General features: G+C 41.0%; 1 protein-coding gene across 4 annotated transcripts; it reads right to left on the bottom strand.

The window, feature by feature from the left end:
- Positions 1-27,881, bottom strand: pnpla6 (patatin-like phospholipase domain containing 6). Of its 4 annotated transcripts, none has more exons than XM_027282772.1 (36): positions 27,747-27,881; positions 23,572-23,660; positions 20,564-20,617; positions 20,214-20,301; positions 20,019-20,101; positions 19,770-19,861; positions 19,506-19,646; positions 19,037-19,196; positions 18,576-18,656; positions 18,044-18,172; positions 17,851-17,931; positions 17,438-17,573; positions 17,235-17,309; positions 16,362-16,462; positions 15,792-15,971; positions 14,567-14,644; positions 13,629-13,834; positions 13,229-13,360; positions 12,923-13,046; positions 12,554-12,667; positions 12,403-12,478; positions 12,130-12,279; positions 11,888-11,951; positions 11,474-11,642; positions 11,163-11,345; positions 10,908-11,026; positions 10,536-10,692; positions 10,227-10,343; positions 9,940-10,009; positions 7,041-7,157; positions 2,967-3,115; positions 2,664-2,816; positions 2,002-2,118; positions 1,804-1,891; positions 1,371-1,516; positions 1-1,169 (listed from the first exon to the last, which is right to left on the bottom strand). In XM_027282772.1, the coding sequence occupies exons 2-36, from the start codon at positions 23,617-23,619 to the stop codon at positions 1,101-1,103; spliced, it is 4,047 nt and encodes a 1,348-aa protein (XP_027138573.1). In that variant the 5' UTR covers positions 23,620-23,660; positions 27,747-27,881; the 3' UTR covers positions 1-1,100. The 4 variants fall into 4 exon arrangements, with proteins under 4 accessions (XP_027138573.1, XP_027138572.1, XP_027138574.1 ...); XM_027282771.1 differs by lacking the exon at positions 7,041-7,157 and adding an exon at positions 5,181-5,297; XM_027282773.1 differs by lacking the exon at positions 7,041-7,157 and adding an exon at positions 5,181-5,297 and having other exon boundaries at positions 1,371-1,513.
- Between the last annotated feature and the right edge of the window lie 117 nt (positions 27,882-27,998).

Genomic DNA, 27,998 nt, shown 5'->3' with positions numbered 1-27,998 from the left:
TTACACATTTTCGTCATCCTTGGTTTAGTCTACCTACAGCGCATCAAGCTCACTCTATTGTGGATGAATTTTAAATAAATTAAATTAAAATAACACTTAACTCACTGGTCCATTTCTTTTTCTTTTTTTTGTCTACACACTTTGATCTATTAATTTTATTTTCTTAAATGCACTTTTCAAAACTTTCTACAACATAATTAATGTGTCTTTGTCTTTAAATGACTCCTAATTTTAATCCATTCTCATTCTGCTTCTTAACACTGGTCCAGCTGTCTTCATTAAAACATAAAATCTACTTTGGTGTCTACATGAACATGTATTCCTCCTACGGCTTCCCCTATGTGACTCCCGGCTTGACACCTATAGTTACAGCTCTATTGTATGTATTTCTTTCTTTTCTCCTCCATGTCCTGCTACAATTTCACAAATCACAACTTTGCACGTCGGTTCCAAACAGTCACCCTAACACAGGCAACACATACGCACTCATTCGAACGAGTGCATGCAAGAAATGAGTGGGCCATGAAATACGTCAAAACATCAATAATGGAGTACAATAAAGATGCATAAGACATTAGAGACATACACAAAGATTTTAGAGACATAGATGGGACATGTAGGCAGGGTCCTTCTGGCAACTTGAAACTAAAAAAAAAAAAAAAACAGGAGAATGATTTTGAAGTTTAAAGTCTTCCTGTTTTCTTGTGTATCTTACTGGGTGAGCCCCGGTTTTGGCAGGTTTGGGAGTTGGCAGGCAGGGATTCTGGCAACGGGTCAGTTTGGTGTGAAAATGACGAGACAACAGCTGGGCAGGGTAGAATCTTGAAAGACCGTTCTTATTTTAGGCCACACATATTCATTTTTGACGATGTAGCCAGTGTGAGAGCAAGGAGGAAGCCACTTGATGCAAAGAAGGTTCAACAACATACTGTAGAGGATGAACGGTGATTTCACCCGGAAAAAACAAAAACAGTATTTCAGTGTTTCAGAAGTTGCAGGAGCTGAGTGTGGCGGCCAAGTCTTTAGTCTCGACAGTTTATGGAACCATAATTTGGCCCTTGTTCTTATTTAAACTCCTTCTACTCCTCTGTGGCCCTCTGTCAGCAGTCAGAGACTTCGGAGGTGTCACTGGTGAGTTTCCTGCGTTGTCTCACAGATTTCTCCTCATCCTGCAGAGCACAAGAGAGAGTGTTGTTTTTTACCTGTTCACTACAGCTGAAATCTAAGGATTCCCAAATAAGTGCCAAAATGTCATCTCTGTCTACAAGATATGAAACAGACTTGGATAAAACGTTTTGATTATCATGGCCCTTTTTCCTTTCGTAAGACCCCCCGCCCCACACATAATTTGTGTTACTGTTTATGCTTACAGTCTGAAAGACTCCATTCTGGCCCCACTCTCCAGGGGAGTGGTCCTCAGGGTCCTCTGCTTCCTCTTCCTCTTCCTCCCCCTCCTCCTCTCTCACAGTGTCCATCCCATCTTCCTCGTACTCTGTCAGACAGTCTGACTCCTCTGCTGAATGGAAGATAAATTATTGCATGAGTGACCCACCAGGCTTAGCTAGCACCCATAAAATATCAGGGACATCTACTGTATTTAAATAAAACAGGTCAGGTGAAAGCTATGACCCGCTAATTTATTACACTGATTCAATCTGACATGATCTTGAAGGACAACTGTAGTACATCTCAAAAGGAGCAGACCGCTACAACAAAGACTGTGCAAACTGTGTAAAAAATATTTTAAGCACGGTAAAAGGAATTATTTCAAGATTAAAAGAGAATTTGCAAGTGAACCTTCACCTTCTGCAGCTACGTAGCTTTGGACTGGCTCTATCCTCGATACAATCTCTGCAAGGTCAGTGAAGTCAGCTCCTGTACACGTGCAGGACTGCGAGACAAGAAATCATTATTTATTGATAGAATGACTTTAATGGTGAACATACAGCATATGTAGTTATACATAAACCATATTAAATATCATTTATGGTGTGTGCTCACATCAGTTATCTTGCTGTCGTTGTAATCGGCTGAACGGTGGTCCTTCAGCATGTTCTCGATAATGTCACCTCGGGCCCAGCCTGTAAACACCAACTTGCCATGCTGGAAGCCCACATCCTGAAATAATTTAAATACAAATACAACGTTAAATAAAGAAAATAGAATAAAAATATTGTCTACACAGATCAACACTGGCTTAACTGAGAAGATTGATTTGAGTGTTTACTGACAAGCATAAATTCATACAGATAAACAAAATGTCCAAAGGACCGACGGGCACAAGACTGTATTTCAGAGACTTGTGCCGCTGGTTTGTATTTGGTGAATATCAGGTGGATTATTCAGCTAAATAGGACAGAAACAACAGGAGCAGAGCCAAAGCTTGCAGCTCAAATTGAAGGCACGGCAGCAGTTTGTATTAGAATACAAAATACCTAAGTGGGCAATTGTTTGGTCTCTGTCTGGGTAATCACAATGTTAACAGTAGAAGTATGTGTTACAATGAAATCTATCAGGAATAAGAAGGAATATTTGCCATGCTTCATCTAGTTGTGGCCTGACTGAAATGAATGATTGATCTGTGTCTAATCAAGGTGTCAATTATTTTGTAAAGTTAACAAATGCCTGATATCCACAAATAAATAAAAACAGACAATACTTACATAGATCTCGTCAAACTTGCCAAAGTCCATGGTCTTGAAGCGGTCGATGGGTGGTCTGATGTATTCACAATAGGCACTCTTCTTCACCACCTCTAACTGCCGCACACATGACACATAGGCCAAGCGAGACTGGATCTCTGCCATGTCTGGCACCTGTGGGAGAGAGAGAGACTGGTGTAAGAACACTGCCACAATTCAATATTTTGAGAAAAATCTTCTCTGCTTCATATTGACTGGAAGTCAAAGTTTTAAGATGAGTCACCAATAGCTACCAGTGTTTTGTGCTGCCAACCTGTACTGTACCTTTACTTTCTCTGCCCAGGGATTTATCCGTTTCCACAGCAACCACCAGCCAGACAGGCAGTCGCCATAGTTACAGAGGTCGGTCTCATCTTGGCTACCCACGTCGATGGCAATGACTGTTCTGGCGCCCATGTTTCTTGCAATGTCCGCTGTTGGACGTGTAACGTGTACACCAGCATTCACGCAGAGACGTACAAACACAGCACGACAAAATCCAGCAGCAGAGATTGTAAGACAATTAATTTAGTTATTAAGGTTGTATCAGGATCACATCAGTCTGTCAGTCAGTCCTTCACTTCAGGAGCCACAATTTGAAAATAGACTTACACCACAAAAACATCAGTTTTTAAGTTGTTGGACACGATCTAGAGCATTTATGGCCAATTAGTAACAGAAAACACTGCAAGTTTAAAATAAAAGAGGAAAATGTATAATTTCATGGCCAGCGAGCACAGGGCCTGAGGTCATGACCTATCTCATTAAATTGCTTTTGTTAAAAAGGAGCGTTGGGGAAGTGAGCATTTTTGTGGTATGAGCCTATTCAAAGACAGAAACAGGACGACATCCCACGAGCCCAAAGCACTGATCCAGTGTGCCAAGAACAACTATAAATGCAGCTGATGGAGCACAAACTCTTCAGGGAGAAAGCAGAGAAACAACAGTCAGAAATAAGGGATGTTGATTTTACAAGTTGGATCAATCTTTGAGCCCAGAAAGAACTATATTTCACAAACCTCATCACTTGGGAATGAGCACCACTTGGGAGATAATGGAACATGATTCCCATGCAAAGTACAATAACTCACTGCAGAGCTTTGTGAAATATGGCTATTTTCATCAGCACAATGCATTTCTTTCTTTAGAACTACACAGAGACGGACTCAGGGCAGTTTTTATCTGCGCACCATAATGAAATAAAAAATAAACAGTTCATGTCTTACCCAGTAAACGTTACAGCAATGTGTACATTTTGTCTGGTGCATTTTAAAGGGACCAGGGTGTAAAATTTAGTGGGCTCTAATTTTAATGATTATGGCAGAAATGTCACCTCAAAATAAAAAAAATGTTCACAACGTTGAACCACCACGTTCCTACAGTAGCTCAGAACGGACAAACAAAACACTGGCGTTGTGTTTTTCACGTTTTGCACCTACTATAGGTAAGAATGAGGCAAGGGGGTTGCAAGCAGCTACCACACTACTTTGTTGCCACTAAATCCTACACACTGGTCCTTTAAAATGGTTTCAGGTAATGAGGATGTATTTAACGGTTCGCAGACAAAAAAACAGCTCTATTCCACTTGTTTTTCCATAAGCTGAAATAGAAGTGAATACCGATTTTAAACTTCAGTATAATGAACAAAGAATGAAAGGCTGGGCAATATGGTTGAGATTATTATCACAATATGAAGAAAGATATTTTCCTGTATTAAGTATGCGGCCAAAACAAAAGCTTCAATGACTAATTTTGTTTTAAACAGAATGATAAGATATGATCATATCACCACAGTATGAAACTCTGTAAGCTTAAAATTATCGCCCAGCCCTGCAGAAACGTGTTCATTTTGACATTGAGGGGAACCAGACTTGAATCTCAAAGCAGACTGGTGTCGTATGGCGTTAAAGAAATTGCAAAATCATGCAATGTGTTTTAACAAACTTGAAAATCCCAAATTTCATACTGGTGGTAATCCCTACCCCATTTTTATTCTACGCCTTTTCTGGCACCAGGCTGTTTGACAGACAAATACCACAACCCCTCCATTCAATGTGGTACTTTTAGTTTGTGAAACCTTTACATTATATACAGTTCAATCCACAACAACCAATGTTGACTTTTCCCCATCTAGTAACATAGAAAATATTTCAGGGTCTGATAAAGATTGTTTGCTCAATGAACTTGTAAATGTTTAGAAATGTGGTTGATTAAGACTCAAAGCAGATTTAATAGTTTGTACCAGCTCAATATTCAGATGGGGAAAACTCAGCACACTCTTCCACTACAACTGGACTTCCCTCCATCAACATTAGGACAAACTCATGTTTATACTTACCCAGCTGCATAAACAACTTGATTAAAACCCCTGATAATAATCATCCCCATGCCTCACTCCATCTCCCTCCTCCTTTGCGGAACAGGAGTTTGGTGGACATTGAGTGTGTTGATGGGGGTGGAGGTGGGATTGGGTAGGGGAAGAGTACCACCTCTACTTGCCTGGCAGGTTGTTGATGTAGCCACCGTCCATTAGCAAGTTGCCATCTTTGGGGTCGCAGAGAGGCGGCAGATACCCAGAGAGGGTCATGCTCGCTCGCACATAGCGCCACAGAGAGCCTGACACACCAGGGAGGGAAGGAGGGAGGAGGAAGGGGGGATAACATCTCAATAATTTTTGCTATACGTTTCAGGTTAGTGTCGACACAGACCACAGTCCAAACACCAGAGGGGGGGTCGGAAAAAGGAAGGTAACCGACCCCAACAAAGGCTAGGACTGTGGTTCTGCCCACCTTTAGACTCTGTTGTACACCACTGCAAACCTCATTACCTTGCACAGAGACCCTGTGTGACTTGTGCGTAAGGTAAAAAAGTAAATGGCAACCATCACAGAGCACCAAGGCTTTTTGGATCTCCAAACGGTGTCCCAACAACAGCCTTTTAGCATACGGCCTTGTGAATGTGATGCTTTGTATTTCTATTCAAGCTGAAACCAATCATAATCTGAGGAGAAGTAGTTGAGAATATTGAAAAATTGGACCTACTTTAAATGTCTTCATGTTAGAAAAGGAGCTGCGGCTGATGTTGTGGCAACGTTTGGAGATTCTTCACCGTGAACATGGCAGGGAAGCACCCAGCCTGCCCAGTTCAGCTCAGTGCCAGCAGGAGGCAGGAGCAGGCCGGGTGCTGCATGGGTTGGAAGGATAAGGAGCACCACAGAGAAAAGCGAGGGGTGCCACTGTGCGTGGGGTATATGTGAATACTGAGGCAGTATTATCTCACTGAAATATGATTTTAGAGGAATTACTACCACATACAGCTTTCCATTTGTTCACTCTAGATTTATTGTAACCTAATGGCTTTATTCCGTTTGTACAGGAGCTAAAATGGGCAACAGCAGGATCCAGAACACATACTCTTGAATAATTCAAAATAAATAGATAAATAAAAAAGGTAATACATGCCATCTATATATATTTTTTCATAAGAAATATATAGATTGGCTTACAATGTTTAAGACTGGCATGCACATAGAAGCAAGCAAAGCCAGGGGGAGAGGACAGGTGCTGTGTGGAAGAGACTGAACGTATTCCTGTAGATAGACGTGATTGAAATGAAACAGAAGCAGTCTCACATGGACCTCCTCACGGGAAACAAGCTGCAGTTCAGTCCAAAACAACAGACACACTTAGAGCCACCGAAACACACAATGATCCACAACAACAGACAGATGTGATGTTGACATGGTGCAGCCCTTTACAATCTCCGGTCAGGCAGAAGTGTCACCTTTACCACTATCAGCTTCCCTTTCATCAAAACACGCAGTAATGCCTCTACCAGATCTCACACTGAAAATCCAGCTAAATCCAAAGTTTGATTTATGTTGGCCAAGCTTTTTTTAAATAGATATAAAGCAAGTACAGTGGTGCATAAAGCCATATCCAGAAGTTTAAAGATATATAAAAAAAAAGGAATCATGCATCTCTCAATGACCCATAGATATCCAGACATGCGTGGGCAAAACTCTCATATCCCAAAAATGTTGAGGTCAGCGATTGATGTCAAGCCAAATGGAGAATGTGTGTTGTGTACATGAAACAAAAAGCCAATTAGAGAGAATGACCCCAGATATATCCTACTAGCCGTTATTCAGTGAAAGATGAGGCACTAATTGGATCAATTCTAATAGTGGATTTAATCTTTCCTTCCAAACCATGGGCTCCCAGTGCCCACCTGGTCCATGTGGGGTTAGTTACAAAGTGAGAACTTGGGAGGGACGGGACAGGACGGTAGCCGAGTGGGTTGACTGATGATTTAGGGATGGGGGAGGAGGTTTTGGTGAGCGGGTGTTTAAAATCTGACCTGGGACATTGTTAACATAGCAACCATCCACAAGCAAGTGGCCATCCTTGGGGTCGCACAGGGGAGGTAAATAGGGAGTGTAGGAGGCGCTGGCTCTAACATAGCGCCAGACACAACCTGTCGGGAAATGGAGATGGAGAAGGAGGAACAGATCAAATATGGGCCGGACTCCACATCAAAGATGGATAAAGAGAGAGAGAGAGAGAGAGAGAGAGAGAGAGAGAGAGATAGAGAGCTGAAAAGAAATGAAGGGAAAGAAATGTCCGCAACATGGAAAAGGAGAGTGCAAGAAGCTGCTAGGAGCAAGACAGAGAGGAAGGGGAATACAATGTCATCAAAATTATTTACTCATGCCTAGAGTTTCTAACCAAATGCAAATCCGTCCAATTTCAAATAAAAGCATACTAAAGAACTACTCTACGGCCAATTAAATCAAACAATGGCTAATTAAGTAAGTTTAATAGACTTTGTTCACATTATTACAAGAAACCAAAATATAAGCACAAGTGAGGCCATTAAAACCAGTATGTGATATAACTGACAATGAATGTGTTGGATGAAGGACAGCAGATGTGTGTAATTAGATTTAAAACCTAAAAACAGATGATGCAAGGTTTGTTTGATGTGTTTGTTGAGCATATAAAAAAAAAAAAGTATTAGCGTTGTTAGATGTCTGAACCCATAAGCAAGGTGGGCGGAGGACAAGCAGAGAAAGAGACAGACAGAAAGTGAGAGTAAGAGAGAGAGAAATGCTGCTGAGCCTTAAAATAAATTTTCCAAACTGTAGAATGAAAAATCTGTGATTGTGTTTCAGCCTTAATAGTTTGTCTCACTGGATAAAATCAAAGGATGTAATGCAAACCCTTGATACTACAATCACTTTTTTTCAATGGCTGGAAAAGTGACATATTCAGAAAGATGCTACCCTCGCAATGTTTGACAAAAGCACAATAACTAAAACTACAGATAAAATAATAAAAACTACAGAAAGTACAGAATGGAGTTAAAGTAGTGAGAGAAGCAACATGGGTCGTCATTAAAGAGCAAGGGGCGAAAAGCAAGGTGGAGTGTTCTGGATCCTACATGTTGACATGGACATGGGAGGGGAATCAGTAATTTGGGGTCAGCAACTACACAGGTTATTGTGCCTATGGCGAAACCTACATATGGGCAGCTCTGTGATGTCTTTCTATGTACAAAAAGGCCTAAGGGAGATACACACACACACACATATATGTATAATATATACATAGGGCATAGTCTGGAAGTTTTAGATACAAATGTGATGGACAAAAAATGATGAAAAAGCTACAGCTTTATAAATGTAGCGTATGACAAGAAGGAAGTTAAGAAGGATGAGGATGGGTGTTACAAAAGAAAGAAAGAAAGAAAGAAAAAAGAAAGAAAGAAAGAAAGAAAGAAAGAAAGAAAGAAAGAAAGAAAGAAAGAAAAAGGATGAAAGAAAAGAAGGACGAAAGAAAGAAATTACAAAAGAAAGAAAAAAGAAAGAAAGAAAAAGGAAAAGACGAAAGAAAGAAAGAAAGAAAGAAAGAAAGAAAGAAAGAAAGAAAGAAAGAAAACTAGTGCAGTAAAGTAAGAGAGACAGATGATGGAACAATGAAAGAGAGAGAGGCTTTGCTCCAGCTGTTAGTTCATACACATGCCAAGATGCAAACATTCAGTGTTTCCCTGCAAACCCTCAAATCCAGTAATCAGCCTGAATTATAATGTAAACATTTAAACATTTATTTTGCAATGAAACTAGCAATTCTTTGATCGACACACAACACTGTACTATGTTACAGTGAAAGCTGAAAAGCTACATGACATAGAAAATGGCTGGACGACACACTGGATTTGTGGGGTTGGTTGGGCGTTCTTTCAGACTACATCTACTGAGCTAATGTTAGTGATGGTGCATTTTTCAAGTCAAACAGATCACATTTACCTTAATATCAGCTAACACAGACACAAGCACAAAAACATCTAGTGTTTTCCTGTATATCTCGAGTCAAATTGCTTTCCAACTCCTCGGACATGCGGCTTACTCCAAAACCAGACTGAAACTGGCATGTTCATAGAAGCAAAACAGTAGGACTAAAAAAATGAGGCAATGCATTTGATGACTACTCTGATGGCTGTTATGTATGCAGACTGGCCACAGCCTAACATAGTCTTGCTTACATTTTGTCTATAATGTGATGTAAATGGTTTCAGCTTACAAACAGTGTTCTCTGAGTCTCATGTTATCGGATTATATCCATTCAATTGTATTAGTTTTAACACGTTTACTTCTTGTTGTGAGGAACTGGCATACTCCTAAAGGAGACTTGCAATGTCTCCTACCTGACTTATAAAACGGTTCAACCTAAAGTCGCCCAAGTATTATAGTATACTAGTAATATAATATTTGTTGTACAAAGGATTAAAAACAATGCTACAGTGCCTGAAGTCACTTCTGAAATTGAGTGAGTGCAACTAGTGAATGTATTCATTTAAAAAAATAATAGCTTTAGTGACTGTGCCGTTTGATTTCTGACAGACTGCTGCAAGCATTCCTCACTGTTTTAATTGCTTTTGAAACACGAATTGATGACAATGCCAATTTCACAAATTAGTTCTCTGTCACTCAGAGCAGTGTTATTGATTAACTTGTGTTAAATGTTGAGAAAGACTTAAGCAATTAATCATGCCCTTCGATGTGCATGGTTATGAATGTATATGTGTGTGTTTGCGTTTTTCTGTGCTAATCTAAAATCTATTAAAAACTACTTTAAAAGTACTGCAATGTGTAAAAAATACTGTCTCAAGCTTGTCTAAGGCTTTAAAATACATTTAGCCAATCACAGTAATAATATGATGGATGGCCATCTCTGCAGTCAGCTCAGCTGTCACTTACCATCTTGGTGAACACGCATGGCTGAGGCTGTGATGTCAGTGGTGACGTTGAAGTATGGCAGCCACAGGTCCTGAGGACGGACACACACACACACGGACACACACGGACACACACGGACACACACGGACACACAAACACACACAAACACACACAAACACACACACACACACACACACACACAGTATTTTAGTGTCAAAGATCGTATTGTTGTTTTCTCAGTGATTAAAAAAAGATGACCCCCTTGCTGCAGTGGAAAATGCAAGATTTTGCACCCTACAATCCCTCACCTCAGCTTGTCTGTCCTGGAAAACTTTATAGATGCTGGTGTTGAAGGCAGAACCAGAGAACATAGAGGTGATGGGATAGGTCAGGTCCAGGACTGTTTTAAATACTGAGTTCATTGCCTGTTGAACGACAAAATACAGAGAAATCAGATGTAAGTCTATTTCGTCAGGTACTAGGCATTCACCTTTTAATACAGAAAAGTAAGTGCGAATAAGTTGAATTAAAGGCTGCTGGGTAAGTTAACCCTGAGCGTGTATGTCTCCTTAGACATAAGACAGAAATGACTGAATATATGAGATGTGTTGCTGCACCTTGGACCACTCTCTGGCTCTCTGTTTGGTCCTGACAGCACTCCTCTCCTCAGCGTACAGTGCACCGATAAATGAGCCGATTGAGGTCCCACCCACTATGTCAATAGGAATCCCTGCTTCCTCCATAGCTTTAATCACACCAACATGAGAGCAGCCTCTGCACGAGGGAAAGTGAACATGTTTGACAGGATTTAGGTTTAGGAAAAAGGTACAAGTGTTACAGTAACACATTTTCGGGTGATAACTATATTTTGATAATACAAAAGATCTGATGACACATAATAGATCTGTCAGATGGGTAGACTCTATTGTTAATATTACAAAACACTTCTCTGCATGTCTGTACTGATATTGCGGCTCAGCCTTGCTCACCTGGCTCCACCTCCTCCCAACACCAGGGCGATGCTGTTTCCAGTCAAGACTCGGGCCAGCCGAGAGAAATCACTGTGTCTGTCTGCTGTTTTCTCAAACACCTTCTCGTATACCTCCCTCTGCACAAACATGGAAGATACACATCATTAGCAGGTCACCCGATTCTAGATAGTATAGCATACCATGAAATATGGAGTATACATAAGAATAATTTCATAAAAACAGCTGGAAATGACAGTAAAGTTGGCTCCGTACTAATTTGCTCGGGCTGCGTCTGGAGAAGACCCTGCGGGGACACTTGAGGTGCAGATGCCCGGAGCACCAGCTGCGCATATTGAGCCACTCGACTGTCCTGGAGGGGCCTGGCCCGTCCTCTTTGTGCAGGAGGACCAGCTGCTTCAAAGCCCGAACTGCTGTGTTCTCCAGCATCTGCTCCAACTGGAGGGAAGAGAAGTTGGGAAACAACAGTTAGAAAAGAGACAAAAATAGTTCACATAATTATTTATATTTTGAAAGTGTTACCGTAGATTTTCTCCCCCTCCCTTTTTAATCTCACACACACATACCTCCCCCAGGCTGGGCTCCTGGTCCCCCAGGCCAACGATGAGGATGCAGTCAGCCTGGCGGATGCAGCGCTGAGTCCACGGGGTCATGCTGTTGTCAGTTTGGTACAGGACAATTCGATTGATGTCCTCCTGCTGGGCCAGCCAGCCAGACAGACGATACTCGTGGATACTGGTGGATAAAGGGGATAAAAAACAGGGATGAGGATATGGAACAGAGTTTTAAGTTACCAAAACACTAACATGGGTTTAGAGGAAAGAAAAGAGACAGTGTTAATGTAAGATACACACAAATATGTAACAGAAAAAAGGCTATGATGACAGGAAGAATAAACCGGGAGATACAGTGTGTAGAAATGACAGCAATGTTGAACAATGAAGAGGATGACGCGATGTTTTTGTGATTGTCAGACTGACCTGTCCAAAGCAGACGCACCCAGTCGCTCTCTGATTATCTCACTAGTTAATAGCAGAGTGGGCCCTGCAAGTGTCAAACAGAGGCAGTGTAAAATGTCTGAATACAAAAAATAGTATTCTAATCTGATTCATTTTGACATACTGTAATGTATACATTACGTCTGGTACAACCAGGAACTAAACAGAAATCCAACAATCCCAAAAATGGCTGTTGTGGACAAATGAAAAATGTGCGGGTCTACCGATGGCACTGAGGGCATGGCTGAGCTCCAGGTTGAACGCGTTGATTGGCACCTCATCACATACAGGCAGGACAGCCACAGTGGAGAGGTTGCTGGCGGGGTTGGTGACATCAGCACTGGTTGTCATGGTGGGCAGACTCAGGGCTGAACCTGGAGGACAGGATCACAGTGTGGAAATGGAGCATACTGTAGGTTAAATGCATCGGGTTTGACAAAGACACAGAAAGGGAGTATATGTCTATGTCTATGAAAGGCTCATTGTCATCACATTACCTGAGAAAGGCCCACGACCCTGCTGGAGGTTCCCCAGAATCTTCTGTCCTAACAAGTGGATCAACCGCGTCACCACCTAAACAGACATCAAGCGTCAGCACCATTTCAGCTGTTAGCTCAAGCACAGTCAGATCAAGATGAAGTAACTGACCTGGGGATATCGTCTTTTGATGTTGTTGAGCGTTCCCTCAGGCAGTTTGACCAGCTCTGTGTCTCTCACAGCGTGGACGGTGGTGGCCCTTGGCTGTCTGGTTAAGGCCTCCACCTAAAGTATAAGACAAGAACATTAGATGAGACTCCAAGAGGTCTAAAAACCATGTAAATTATGATCAAGATTTTATTTCATGATGACTGGATGTCATTTCACTTAAAATGTTTCACATTGCATGTGTTGCAGCTCATCAAGACATCGACATAATGCCACTTTTAGCTTCATTATTTACCTTCATATTATATTTAGATAGCTTTTACACACAGACATAATGAAACTCTGACTGAGGGTAAAGAGTTTTGGTCTCACCACTCCAATGAGGTCTCCTCTGCCATATTCCCCAACTAGTTCTTTCTTGCCATTTGTCTTGCGGATGACTGAACGCAGGCGTCCATTTAGAACAATGTAGGTGCAGTCTGATTGGTCATCCTGTCTGTATATGTGAAGAGGTAAAAATAGAAATATTACAGTAGCCATTACAAATAAACTGTAAATTAATATACAGAGTAAATTTACAAAGATGTGGCATCAAAACAGGGCTATGACCCGAGTACAATTTACACAAAGAAGCAAAATATGTGTCTGTTTATCCAAGAAAAGGCTAAAGTAGAATACCTGTAAAGGGCTCTGCCAGCCTCCACAGCCATCCAGTCGATAGCAAAGTCCATCTGTCTGACAAAAGGGGACATGCGGATTGCCACTGTGTGTGCAGCACTGAGAACCACGCTGGGCTGCTCCCTCATGATCCTGCAGGGGGCATTACACAGCACAAACACAGATTTGAGCAAGCTGCTAGTAAGCAGATGTTTTAAGGTAAAACTTAATGGTTCAAGCAATTATGGAAGATCAAAAAGTCTGTATAAAAAGCTTTCATTTGTAATTCAAACTTGCAGTAATCTGTAGCTGTAATATGATGAGACATTGTTGCTTTATTAATGACAGCACATAAATGATATTAGACTTGTAGTATGCCTGCTGAAAGTGGACTGTAAAAAAAAAAAGATGAACGACTCACTCGTAGAAATCCGACTTTGAGATCTTGAGGTAAGTACAGTCCCGGATGGCCTTGATGGTGAAGATGAGGGGCTCTCCAGTGAGCACAGCGAGCTGGCCCACCATCTCCCCAGGGTGGGTCACAAACAAGCAGACGGCCTCTTGCTTGTTAATCATCCGTTGGTAGACATGCAGACAACCAGACAGGACAAAGTGCAGACTCACATCCTAACCGAGGGAAAAGAGGAAGAGATCGAGAAAACAGAATCAGGGAAGGAGAAAAAAATGTTTTAATTATATTTATTATGTGTATAATCTGAAAATTTTGTTGCACCGACTCAGTTACTATATCTCATTACTTTTAATTTACTACTACTACTACTACTACTACTACTACTACTACTTCCCTACAAAGACAGTAACTACATATAAAACTAACATAAGATAAAATAGAAAATGTATACATTAACATTATTTTCCATGAAAACAGCTTTTCAAGCTTTCACTAACTACAAAAAAAAAGAAAAAGAAGAAAGTGCAGTCTGGGCTGCAGGTAGTTTACCAGCTATCGGCTAAAGCAAAGAGTACTACAGTACAACAAGTGAAAGCTAGCTTCTGGGGTAGCCATGGTTAAATGTAGCTAAAACTAAATTTACTTATTTTCCCCAGCTGTTGTTGATGAACTGTTGAATTTGTAGATAAGATTTGTAAGGATAAGGATTATGAGGTACTATGTAGGTTTTATAGCAATGGTTTTTGGGGGTAAAATAATCATCCTGAAAATGATCATTTTTTTGTCTCTTAGTTTCCCAGGCTGTCTGAAAACTTCCTTCACTTTTCACTGCTTCCTGTAGTTACAGCACTTTGCCTTTGTAGGGCAGTATACAGCTAAAGGAAGGCAGATAAATCTATTATAGGCTTTAAGAAAAGAAGGGACCCGGTATGTCTTGTGTTAAGTACCTGGTCTCCCTGTCTGGCTAAGACAGCTCCAGCTTTTGCATGGTGCAGAGTCACTCTCCCATTTAACAAGGATGGGTCCTGGATTTAAGAAGAAAGACAAAAAAAAGGAAAAAGGTCAAGTCAAGCAGTGATGAAAGAGTGAGTCTAAGTGAAGGAACAATGTGGATGAAAGGTCTTCATCCTACTTTGTTCAAGCTGCAGATGATTCTGCAACATTTTTTTCAACATTTGTCCTTTGTTCTAGTTACGCCAACATGATGTTTTGAAATATTAGGTGTTACTCTGAGGCACACAGAGAGGACTCACCACCATCAAACACATGTATACAACTTCCTACCAGATGTAGTCTCGGGCTGAAATGTGCATTAGCGTTTGATCTGCATAGATGTAGGACAAAAGCATTCACTATTTCAAAATGATCAGAGCAATGTGTTACAGTTACTAGTGTCCAGTTCAGTTTAACTTATTTAGTCTGCATATTCTTGCTGTGTGTGTGTATAATCACTCATGTCTCAGCATTTAAGTGATTGGCTTGACACTGCAGCCCTCCCTCCCTTCATTTATAGACTGGATGCAGCTTCTTTGCTAACTGACCCTCTTTTGGCATCATAATCGGTCAGCAGATGCTCTGGGGTCATTTGCGACAATGTGCTTATTCATGTAGAAAAGAACAATGTAATGAGCCTTTTCTCATTTCTTAATTTGGTCCTACAGTATATAGCATTATTGGTAGAGCACTGCATGTTTAGAGCCTAATGTTTAGATTGACTGCTTCAGCTGTAAACAGAGCAAAACATGTATATGATTGTATGAAAAAACATATTAGTACTATCGTTGCAGCAAACAAGATCAGTGATTTTAGGCTGACACATTACTTGTTTTGTAATTTCAAAGCTGAATGAGTCAACGTAAAATACTTAAAATTATGACTTATTATTTTGTCGCCATTTGGTATTATAATTCTAGGTTTTGTAACCAGTGTAACAAATGCGTTTTGTTCTTTATACACAGATGCCACTGATCACAGATTTGAAAGAAACATTTTTCTTGATCTAAACACCAGGAAACTGTATTGAGCATCTGTGTTTGATTTTGGGAAGTGCCCAAATAGAAACCCGATGGATTTAGTTACAAAGCTAAAAATTAATCCACTTCAGGTTGTTTTAAGGTAGTGTCTGTGGTTGTGTATATATAGTATCAGCAATCATAAAAAAATGAAACAAACCTCAATCTTCATGAGTTTGAGGATCTCTTTTTGAGCTTCCTCAAACAGAGCTGCACTGGATCGGTTGGATACAGGTGTGAAAATATTGTCCACTCCTGACTCTTCCTCTGGATACAGATAAATCCCTGAGGGAACTTCATCTACTGTCACCCTCCTCTCCCGCTGGTCCTGGGACACAGACTGTAATATCCACATACAAGAAAATGCTTGACGAGGCTCCCAAAAATATGACATTAACAAAAAGATGAATTAATACTAGTGCCAGAGTGTGTCAAATAAAATCACATACAGTACGTAGCTACTGAACAACAAACATCCCATTATGGAAAAATATGAATTTAATATCACAACAGAGAGTAAAGAACAAAGAGTTACTATAGACAGATTTCCAATAACTATTGCACTGTGCACTTGGATTACTTTATAACTGTTGTTGTGTATTCATGCCCCATTGTGAACGTCTTTGTTCTCACAACTCCACCACAGTGACTGCTGATGCAGCTCCCCTGTTTTCTGTCAATTAAGTAAACCCCATCTCATGTGTGTCTCAGAAGTGTGCGCTGTACTGACCCGAGTAAAAGTAGGAGGAGTGTTTCCATCCTCTGCAGAGACTGAGATCCGTCCCCTTTCGTACGCCATGTCAAAGTCTGATCTCAGACTTTTCTGTATACCTGCACAGACAAAATGTAGATAGTTTAATCAGCATTCAAATTTTGTAACGTGAAAAACATGCATTATGTTTGAAGAGAACAAATGAAAAGCTCAATAGCCCAAAGGAGGCAAGAGGCTAAAAGTGTATCAATTTTCCACCTAAAAGCAACTAGCTCAAATCTCTGTAACTTCAGCTATGTTTAGCATGATGACCCTGTCTGTATTTTATTGTAATAAAGATGTTAGTGAGTATAAGTAAGCAGCAAAGCAGCAGTTTGACCTCACTTCATTCTATCAAGCCAGGCATTCAAAGCATGACTTCACAGCTGGCTACCGGGTGTCAACATCTGTGTCTTCATAGCTATAAATCTCTTGCTGTTAATGTGCCATTACCTGCAGATGGTTGAGATAGATTCACTTTTCTAACTAAACTATGTTTCATTTGAAAGAGGACAGAGACCAAGCAGCTAGAGTGAGGGTAATAACTGTTCATACATGCCCAAAAGAAAGTAAAGATAATAGCTGCATAACTGGAATAAAATGTTTTCACGGTGACTGGCATGACATGACATCAAAAGAGCTGAGTGAGGTAATTTTAAAGTATGTGTCCCAAACCCTGTTGTGGTGTCATCATCAGATAATTCAACAAATAATCTTTCCACTCTGACTCTTTTCCGAAGCAGTGTTTTCTCTAAAACGCACACTGCACAGTTAAACCACAGCCTGTTCATTGTTAAGAGTAACAAACATTAAGAAAACATTATCTCTGTCAACAGGAGAGAAGTCCCTTACCAGCGATGTCTACAGGCATAGAGATGGTCCTGCTAAGAGTTGGCACTGTCGCTCCATCTTTGCCTTGTTCCCCTCCTGTACACAGAGTAAACACAGAAGAAGAATTTAACAAGCAACCAAACACAAAACTAACACCAACACAGAGTTAATCATGTACAAACAACATTCAATTATCACAGTCTTTTGAGTTTATTTCTCCTTACCTATAGCTTCACCCTTAATGGCAGCTTCCCGGTGCTCCTCGGGCACTGTCAGGCTGCCGAAGCGCTTGCCATGACGGATGGGACTAGTGCGGGTCGGATGGGGAGACGGTGGTGGCAGACGCGATGGCTGCATTTCCTATAGGACAAGCGCAATTGGTATGTTGCACGAAGTATGTGTTCATTTGTGTGTGTGTGTGTGTTTGTGTGAGGCGGAAGAGTGGAAATAGAGACACAACATCAACCTTTAGAGACTCATATCATAATAAAAGCAGCATGTGTACTGAGCTAATGATGCAGAATTCCTGATTAATGCCAAACCACATAACCCACAGATGTTTGCATGGGACTGTCTGGTGTACTGTGTGTGTGTGTGTGTGTGTGTGTCTGTGTGTGTGTGTGTGTGAGAAACTTACATGGCTGAAAAGCTCATTTGTGAGCCCCAGATAGTTGTGCAGGGCGAGGACTGTTACTCTCTGGAGACGAACCATGATAATCTGAACAGATACAGCAGGAAATTAGTCATTCAACATAACATGTGCAAACTGATGACTATCAAAACCATTTAAATTTAATGAGAGCAAAACATGTATGTACATGTATATATACCTGTACTACCCGCACAAGACTCTCAGGGTACTTCTCAAATATAGAGAGGAAGGCTTCTACAGGTAAACGGAGAACAGTGGAAACCTCTGCAGCCCGTGCTGACACCGTTCTGTAAGGCTTCTGGTGGCCCTGAACACAAAAATATAGAGGTATAGATATAGAGACACAGAATACTTCAAACATTTTTTTTATATCTTGAGAAGCTCTAATGTGAGAGGTTGCTTTTTCAGGACAATTCTTATAGTGAGGTTTTTTGTAATCCAAAAGAAAATTAGAATTATCGTTCTGTCTTCATTTAAGATAGACAATGACATCATAGTTTAATCCAGTTTAATACATGATGTTTACTGAATTACAACTAAAAAATCAATGTATGAGTCACTTGTCTGTCAGTGGCAAATGTTAGGTAAGTCAGCTTGTGAATGACATGAGGAGTAACAAAGTGTGTGTGTGTGTGTGTGTGTGTGTACACACAGGTGTGACAGGTGTGACACACCCTTGTTTGTGTGTAAAAGAAGTGGGTGTGACCTACTGTGATGACATCCAGGATGCTGAGGAGGCTGTGGACACTGTCTCCTGGGTAAACCTCCTTCACCACACTTTCTTTGCCATCCTAAAAGACAGGAATAACAGATGAATATGTGTACACATCAAGCAACTTGTGTTCATTCTATTCTAATGTCTAGATTGAAATCTCTATCAGGGCAAATGTCCCATTTAAGACTAGCTAGGTGTATGATACTTAAAATTATAGACATGAGGAGAACAACTTTTGCTAACGTTCCCCCAGATCCATCATGAGATTATCCAAGTCAAATGCTAATATATGATAATACGTTGTTAAAGCCAGAGCAAAACCATGGTTAAGCCCCTTAGTCGGTTTGCTACTATATGATTTTGCTGCTGCAGACTTAAGACCATATAATTCTCACACAAACACAACTGTTATATGCCTGAAATTCACAGGTCATTAGGATAAGTGGGCATACATACCGCTCCAGTAAGGCACAATTCTAGTTTTCCATCCTGAACCACGTAGATGCTGCTGTCAGGCTGGCCTGGCCTGAAGACGTACTCCCCTTGTTGGAACTGCACAAACACCATGTGTTTGCACAGCTCTAGGAAGAGGGGCTTCTCAAAGTGACCCAGCACTCTGCAGTGAAGATCAGAGACATTAGGAGGTTTGTGTACATACATGCAAAACGGGTGTGTACAGGTGTGAATATTTCCGGGTTTATACATTCAAAGAAAAATCTGTGTTAGTCACATGGAAAAGTATTAACTGAGCTTTATGAGCACAGATTGCTAGGCAACAGAATCATGTCATCTCAAAGGCATGTCTGTGTGTCACAGTAGGTGCTAATGCAAATCAAATGTACCAACATGTTTAGACCTTTAGAGGACTGTTTTTTTTTTTACAACAGACACCATTAGACAGATGTGACAAAGTAGATCAACCTACCGGACGTTTTTGAGCATATAGAGCACCTCAGAGGGGAGGTGGGAGTTGGCCACATCAAACTCGGTGAGGTCAGCCTCTAGCACTGATGGAGGGGGCTCCTTGGCCTGCAGGGTGGGCACCTCCTTTTTAAAGCGCAGGATCCTGCACAGCAGAAAGGACAGTGGGATAAGATGAAGAGACGTAAAGAGTGTGAACCAGAAACAATGAGCAGGTCATCACAGTGTTAGAAGCCTTTGTGTTAGTAAGAGTGAAATTCTGATGTACTTTTTGGCAATGTTGAGCATCTTCTGCTTCTTCTTTAGACGTGGCCGAGAGGAGGATGATGTTCCCACCAGAGAAGAGGTAGACTGGGAGACCTGTTTGGAAACATGTTAGTACTCTCATGATATTGCTGTTGTGGTATAGGAATGCCATGTGACTCACTGTAAGTCAGAGCCAGCACATGATAACTAGAAGACTGATTTGCATACTGGCTGTTGATTCATTTTCTGTCAGCCACACACACACACTCACTTTGCGCATGATCTTTCGCCCATAGAACATGACTTTGTCTCTCTTGCGAAAGCGGTACTTGGGCGCCTCTTGAGCTTCTATGTCTGCGAAACATAACGAAAGACAAATTACCGTACAAATACATACAAGATCTCACGAAGCATGCATATCATTACATGTTCTCAGTGCACTGGTGAGATCTCAGAAATTACTGACTTCGAAGCTTAATCCTCCGCAAGATGAAGAAGATGAGGATGGCGATGAGGACTATGGAGAAGCCCGCACCAATCACCATCCCCACCATCTGAAGAGGAAAGAACAAGATAGGGTTTGTACAGGATTAAAGGTTGCATATTGACAAAATGTAATGGTTTGTAATGGCTGCAGAACTTGGATGTTTGCTTAAAAGTACTTCAGCTTTTCATGTAAAAGCTTTATTTTCTCATTTTCTGTCTTACTCTTCCCATATTGAAACAAGTATGGTAGTAATACAGCTTCCTGCAAGGGGTGATCCAACAGCAAATGAATGCAATAGGAAAACAACACTGTATCTCAATGAAACTCACCATGCGTGTCTGTAGTTCCTCCTCCACAAATGACTTAAAGTTGTTAAACCCGTCCTAAAGTAACAGATAAATACAGATAAATAATTAATACAAAGAAACAACTGAAACCTCTACAGGCAGCATGCTTGCTGCTTTGTACTGTACCTGGTGGCTGCTATCTTCTACAGTATATAGAAAGTCAAACAGTGTGTGAACCCGGGCCTGAAGGGTTCAGTTTTAGTGAAGTGTAATGGAATGTGGGAATAAGGGATTTGCCCCAGAGACAGGAATGTCTGGCTATCAGTGCCAAGGAAGGGAGAGTGAAAGGGAATGAAGATGTAACATCTGCCCTTCTTCATGCTTGTGCCTTAATGTGTAACAATGTGCTGTAACTTCTAATTTTTACTCTATTAATAACAGTGTGCACCAGTCAGCGCTTCCTTGCTCTGCTTCCTATGTACAGTGGTTGATTCGCAGGCTACAAACTGCACACTGTAAAGCAGATCTGGACAATGCAGCACAGCTCAGGTGATGAATGAAGTTTGAATTAGAAAAACTGTGACTGCAGGGAGTGTACAGACTGTGTGGCCAAGATAAACTTTGTTTTGCTATAATAGCTCGAGAGAATGCAGGTCATAACACTAAATTTAATTAAAAGGTCCACTATGTAAGCTTTAGGAAGATCTACTTGCAAACATGGAATATAATAAAATATGTTTTCATTAGTGTATAATAATCTGAAATTAAAATTGTTGTGTTTTTGTTACTTTAGAAGGAGAACTTTATATCTACAGAGAGAGGAGGTCCTCTTCTACCTTGTTGAACCACCATGTTTCTACAGTAGCCCAGAGCAGACAAACCAAACATTGGCTCTACATAGGGCCTTTTGCATTTTCCCAGCCACCATAATTTCTCCTATATATGCTTGAAAGGGGAGTTGCAAGCTCATTGCCACTAAATCCTACAAAATGAACCTTTAATTCTTAATGTTAGCAGGAACATCTGAGGCTGAAAATAACAAGAGCAGATAAAAAAAAATCCTATCAGGCTCTGTTTGGTCTGGAGTCCATCAGAAAAGGCCAAAGTCTGCAGATCAGTGTACAAGATAACCTGAGCCTGAAGTCCTCCTAACACTTAATTTACTCTAGTGGGCAGTCCAGTCTGGCTTTGAATAGGCAATAATATGGTCTCCTGTTGCCGTGAGGGGATGTAGCTTCTCGACAGACAGACAAGGGCCATAGGCTCACAACAAAATGTAATGAAAACTGATTGAGCTGGACTTTGGGTGAGTCAGAGAGATATAGTTGGACTTTGAGTGAAGCAGAAGGAGACAGAAAGCAACTAACCCAGAGAAAGAAAGGATCTGAGGAAAGAACAAGAACACACAGCTAAAAGTCTACTCATAGAAAGCAGAGCAGTTTTTCCGTTTGGCTTGATTAAAGAGACTTCTATCACTTAAGTTCAGTAACATCAAACTGAGCTCTTATTTCCTCATCAAAGCAAGACTGTCATAGAGGGAGTGGAAAGATCCTGTAGCTAAGATAAGCTTGTTTGTTTTACCATGTGTGTGTGTATTTCTGACTTAGGCTACCTTCCAGGGACACATTTCGGACTAAAGACCAGTTAATTGGTGACGGCTTGTCAAATTGGGGACAAAGGCAGATTCTTGAGGAAGCGGTTATGGTTAGTTCTAGGCAAGTAGTGGTTATGGTTAGGGTAAGTCCCCAGGAAATCTTGTGTAAGTGTGTTTAGATGTGGGTGGGTGTGTGTGTGTGTGTGTGTGTGTGTGTGTGTGTGTGTGTGTGTGTGTGTGTGAGTAACATGTTTGCAGTGTGTTCTGGCTGAGCCAATGAAATTGCACGTCTGTTATCAGTGGTTATTGATTAGTGTGTGAGGAGCTAAGGGTTATTTGGCAGTAAAAGGCCTATAAGCTGGACACCGGAGATATTGACGGGTTGAATGGGCTGACAGATGGGCGAGTGTATAGGCAGCATGTGGACAGGGAAATGTGCTTTAGCTGGAGGCTTCAACCAAACACGATGCAGTTTGGAAATCATAGTATAAGTGTGGAAAAAGAATACAAGTGTACGATTTACAGCGTTCTGGCAATGGCTGCCACAAATTGACAAACTGAAAGTGTTAACTAAGGAATGATCTTGATGCTATACATGTGAGGACAGGATGCTCATGTGTCCTCACATGACAGAGGAAGTGATGGGTTGAGACATATCAGAAAAAACATTTCTAACTAAGCTATCATATTTCTTTTTGCGTCCCCTTAGAAATCTTTTATCTATTCAGAGAAACTCTCTCATGTTCAATTACCCAAACTGAGCCTGACAGGTCTGGACAATGTATTGGGGTTTTGGGTCAAGTTCAAGACATTTTGTTGTGTACAGCTTTGGGCTATGGTCTGGGTTTAGTTAAGTGATTTTCTAAGTAAAAGGAAGCAATATTTGGCTCGACAAAGAAAAAGAGAAAAAGAGAGAGAGAGCATTGCCTGTGTGCTGAATTAGGCTGTCAAGCTAACAATCTGCAATAGAGACAAATAATGCACAAAACCTTAATTTCAAAGGGAAGCTCGAAAAATCCCCAATGTCACGTTCAGTTCAGGGAAAGACCAGCCACATTCATCTGACCAATGTTGGGAAAGGGTCATGCTGAGTTTGAGGTTAGTAAGGCAGATGGTTTGTTATTATGAGCTCCTATTGTGTTCTGTCTGCTAGCTGGCTGCAATATATGTTGTGTAACTGTGACTAAACATGTAACCTAACCGTATTTTTTTCTCATTAGCTAATACAAGACACTATAACTGCTCAGAGATTATTGTATGTTCTATTTGTTACAGTATTTTTGTGTGTCTAAAGCAAGTCAACCGGAAGCACAAATTAGGCTTAACCATTTCTCTAACATTAATTTTTGTTACTGCCTTTGCCAACGTCTAAAAGCACACCACTGTTAAAGGACTGTAGGACTTATTGTACTTGTGCATACACCATTATACAAACAAATACAGTAAACAAACCAACCTCTGGGTTGTTTTCTTGGACCTCTTGATCCGAGGTACTCTGTCCCATTGTAACCCTGTTTCTTCATAGGGAAGGTCCATCAACGGCCACTGCAAACAAAGAAAGACAAGCATAGGCAAAAGGCCTTTTTTTACATGTCACAGTAGGAAAACATGCACAGGCGTGAATATGAAAATCACCGATAGCTGCTCTTGGCATGCTGGGTCACTGTCACAATAACAAAGCTTACATGGACATTTGAATAAAACAGAGCCGATGTTCAATGTTATTATTACGACCTGTCTACTGAGAAAAAAGCCTACAAAACTAAGAAAACATGCCTATGTTGTTCACTCATGCAAAAAACACGTACAGAAATGAAAATCTTCTTCCTGACTTCTCAGCTGCAGCCATGGAGAGATGCCTCCTTACTTGTAGGAACTTGACATCATCAAATCATGTCTGACTATCAAAGTTTTTCTCATTTCCATTTGTGACCAACAAAATCACCTTCACAGAGCTTTTCCTCCTATGAAGAAAATATCTTATTGCTACTATGGACACACATGCACACAAACAAACTGTAAATCGCTCCAAGCTACTGTAAAACGAGAGTCAGAATATGAAGCTGTTGGTACAGCCTTGCCCTGGGGCTAAAGGCTTGCGAGTCTCTGTTTGTACTCTTAACGGTCTGGTTGTAACAAGCATACTAAATCCCTCATTAAAGTAACTTTAAATGAGTACACAATCAAATCAAATTATTGCATCTGACAGCAGCACACTGCTGAAGACACAGGGCCAGGCTTTGTCTCTGTCAAACACACTAGATAACAGATAAAAATCTATCCAGGTGATATCCGCTCTTTTTATTCATCCAGCCCTCCCCATTCACGTCACCATGAAATGATCTTCTTTCTGTCCGAATTCGTCTACTTGACACCGCTTCTATTAGATGGAGAACATTTAAGGCAGCACAATAAAAAATAAAAGTTTGTGGGTATGAGGTAGTTTTCTATACAATTTCTTTCACCGATTGCAGTCGCAATGGAGATGTATTCACCAGCATACACCAGCTGTAGAGAAAAGTATCTGCACTGCCTGCATTTAGTACTTTTGCTTGCTTACTCACATAAACACTGCCGCTGCGAAGAAACAGATGCTTCTACATACTGTAATATTTTACCTACCCAGCTTGCCCCTTTTTATAGACATGTTTAACTGGAAGTAGCCCAGTATAACCAGAATCCTTTGATGCTGTTCATCGAGGTACTGCACTGAAGCAATCATTCCTAAAGTTCATCCAGGCCGGCTAAATACCACCTCCCTGCCCACATCTGCCAGTATAGAGTGATTCAGCTGACACAGGCATATGTGCAGTAGCTGGGACAACAAGCTCCATTCACTGTCTGTGAACAAATAAACAGCTATGCTATCTTAGCCTGTCGAGGCTCGCTGATTTCCCACTCCTACTCCAACGACCACAGCAGAAAGTGAGGCAGAAGGGAAAAACAAGCTGCCCGACAACACGGACTCCAGGTTTGCTGAGAGCATACAAAGTAGGCTACAGCATTTGCCTGAAGAAGTCTACAATCAAACAAGCGTCTCATGGGTAATAGCCAAAACTTCAAGACTATTGGAGAAAAGACATTACCATAGCCATAGAATAGACTCCAAATAGGCCTCCTTTTCTGTGTCCTAAGTACTCAGATTACTCTGCTCTAGTTGAACACTGCAAATGAAAAATTAATAAAAACACAGAAAAACATAGATTTTTTTTTAAATTACAAGCTGAGAATGGATCAATTCAATCGACATTTTGACTGTTTTTGATAAGAAAAAACATATCATGTATGTCTAGTTCTAGTTTTATTGATCATGAAAATAATAGTTAGTTTGAATACTAAATACAATTACTAATTTACAAGAGTGGTGTCTTCAAATATAGTTACTTAACAATATTATAAAACCAGAAGCAAGCAAAATCATTTTATTTGAGAAACAGAGCAGAGGATGTTTGACTTGTTTTGCTTGAGAAATGGCTGAAATGATCAATTATCAAAATAGTTGTTTATTATTTTTCTTAATTAACTGAATGATTGTTTCAGCTCTAATCTGAGGTTTGGTTACTCATAACTTTTACTATGTTTTGGAATAATAGCTGCTAACAATTTGCAGAACATATCTGCCAGTGACACCAGTGATGCCCCAATATTGCCTCATCTATATACGAAGTTACAACAGAGGCTGCAATCAGCTGCATCTTTCGTCTGTGTTTGTGTTGCTGCTAATGCTGCATCCGGTCTTAATGGGTTAACATCAGAGGGTGGCTAAACTGCTGTATAGATAAAATTCAATCAGTGAAAGGCCGAGGACAGGGTGTCATGTTACATGAAGCAAGTGAGTTGCAAACAAACCACAGAGCAGGATGCTGGTGTGAGGGACACGCCAGCATCCTGGGTTTCAAGGCTATCATCTGCCAAATGATCATCTGGAGCAATAATGTTGACTAGTCTGTGTTCAGCACCAATTTATAACATTTGCAAAGGGATATTAAAACTACATTTAATACTCCAATATTTCTATTTACACACATGTGATCAGAGGGTGATTATTGTTAATAGTAATTGTGAATGAAAGTTGAAATACAAGTGAGTTATCTGGGTTTGGAAACAGATACATGTCCCTGATGGGCTGGTATTGACAGCCACCATCATCATTTGCAAGTCCTGTTCACAAACTAAGTCTAAATCATGGATTTTAGGATGTGACAGTTACTGTTGCTGTAAAACACTCCTCACCCAGCAGCTTTTGTAACAAAACTTTCCTCACACTACGTTAAGAAAGTTGACCAAAGTGTGTTGCTACACGACACTTTGCTTCAGATGATCTCTCTTTGTCTCTGCTCAGCCTCGTGTGTGGTAATAACACTGCAAGAAGAGCACAGGCCTGTTATGCCCTGGGGATGAGACAGTAGCCAACCTCTAGCCTCCTAGCAGTGCCTCCCTCCATGCAAGCCTACTCCCATTGTTCTCCATCAACAATGAGGCTAGTGTTGACTCCACTGTCCTGGGGCAGACCTGGGCCGACTACTAACACAACCACGTCTGTATTGACCTAACACAATACACACTTTGGGCCATGAGATTCACAATAACAAGTCTGTAGGGCTACCAGGCCTAATGATGTGTTTGAACCCATCGTTTAGATTATGCATACAAAATGCACTACAATGATATTTGAAGGATTTGACTTAACATTTCTCAAACAGCCACAGAAGTTATATCAAGCTGTGAAATGTCACTTTGACTACACATACACCTTTACACAAACATGTCTGAACGTCCAAGCAAATGGGTGCTTATAGTTAAATGAATAAGCCGCTAGCAAAGTACTAACCAAGGTGAAGTCAGAGGACGACATCAGCTCATGTTTCCCCTCCAGCCAAAATAGTTACGCATCATTTGCACCCACAGAGGTGTTGCCTTACTGACCTCTCGTAAATCCCTCGGCTAGGATTGTTTGGTTGTGTTGTAAACACACTAAAGCCGGTGGGAAACCTCTTCAGTGAATACTAAAAAGTGGAGTTTTTGCTCGGGCTGTTGAACTCACGCCGGCAGAGGGTGTTTTGACGCAGTGGTGTACCTTTAGCCAGCTAACAGTCACAGTCACATGAAGCCTGAAACATACAGTTAGGCCTTATTGTTTATATTCAGACGAGTGGCAAATGAGTGTTTTCCATTTGGAGAAACAATACGCGTTTAGGGTTTAGCCTTTGGTCGTATTTGTACGGTGGGAAACGGTAAACGGTGAAACATGTTTCCAGCATCCAGGGCAGAGGGCACCTGGCTGACTGTCCCCGACCATAACGTAATCTCCTGCGGCTAAACGCTAGCCTAGCAGTCGATGCTATCAGCGCGGTTCATCATCATCATCATCATCATCATCAGGGTTTTGGATATGCTCCAAACTGTCATTAATGGTTGAATAAAAGCGCTTTCTGACGTTACTCGTTTCTCTTTTTGTGCCTCCAATCTCAGCGATCTGACTGAACGTTGAACCGTTAGTGACACACTCGAATGGATCCTGATTTCACCAACGGTTACCACAGGAGGACTCAATCACACGACCCCTCATGACACCTATCACACCGAAAACACGTCATTACATTATAAATAGGTTGTTAACAAGGTGTTTACCTGAGCTGATGGACTGCCGTCAGTCGTCACTGACTGTCAAATAACATACAACGGGGATAGCAGCTTTCAGCAAACCCCCCCACCTCCACTCGCTCCCAACCAGATTTTGCTTCCCACCGAACGCTGGCCAATCAGCAACAGCGATGCTGTAACGATAGACCAATCAAAAAGCAAAGCTTCGGCGAAGGAAGCGATGTCCCGCCCATTCATATGTAAATAAATGGTCGCTGGCCAATCATCGCTGAGAGACAC

The sequence above is a fragment of the Larimichthys crocea genome, chromosome X, assembly GCF_000972845.2.
Source record: "Larimichthys crocea isolate SSNF chromosome X, L_crocea_2.0, whole genome shotgun sequence".
Lineage (NCBI taxonomy): Eukaryota > Metazoa > Chordata > Actinopteri > Sciaenidae > Larimichthys > Larimichthys crocea.
Note: the sequence above shows the minus strand (reverse complement) of the source record. Positions and strands in the feature narration are given on the sequence as shown.

Excerpts from the sequence above, each read along its gene's own strand:
- pnpla6 (XM_027282772.1), bottom strand. The coding sequence starts at position 23,619 with ATGGGACAGAGTACCTCGGATCAAGAGGTCCAAGAAAACAACCCAGAG. Across the intron at positions 17,574-17,850 it reads CAAATGAGCTTTTCAGCCAT|GAAATGCAGCCATCGCGTCT; the intron begins GTAAGTTTCTCA and ends CTTGTCCTATAG. Across the intron at positions 11,346-11,473 it reads AGGAGCCCAGCCTGGGGGAG|TTGGAGCAGATGCTGGAGAA; the intron begins GTATGTGTGTGT and ends TCTTCCCTCCAG.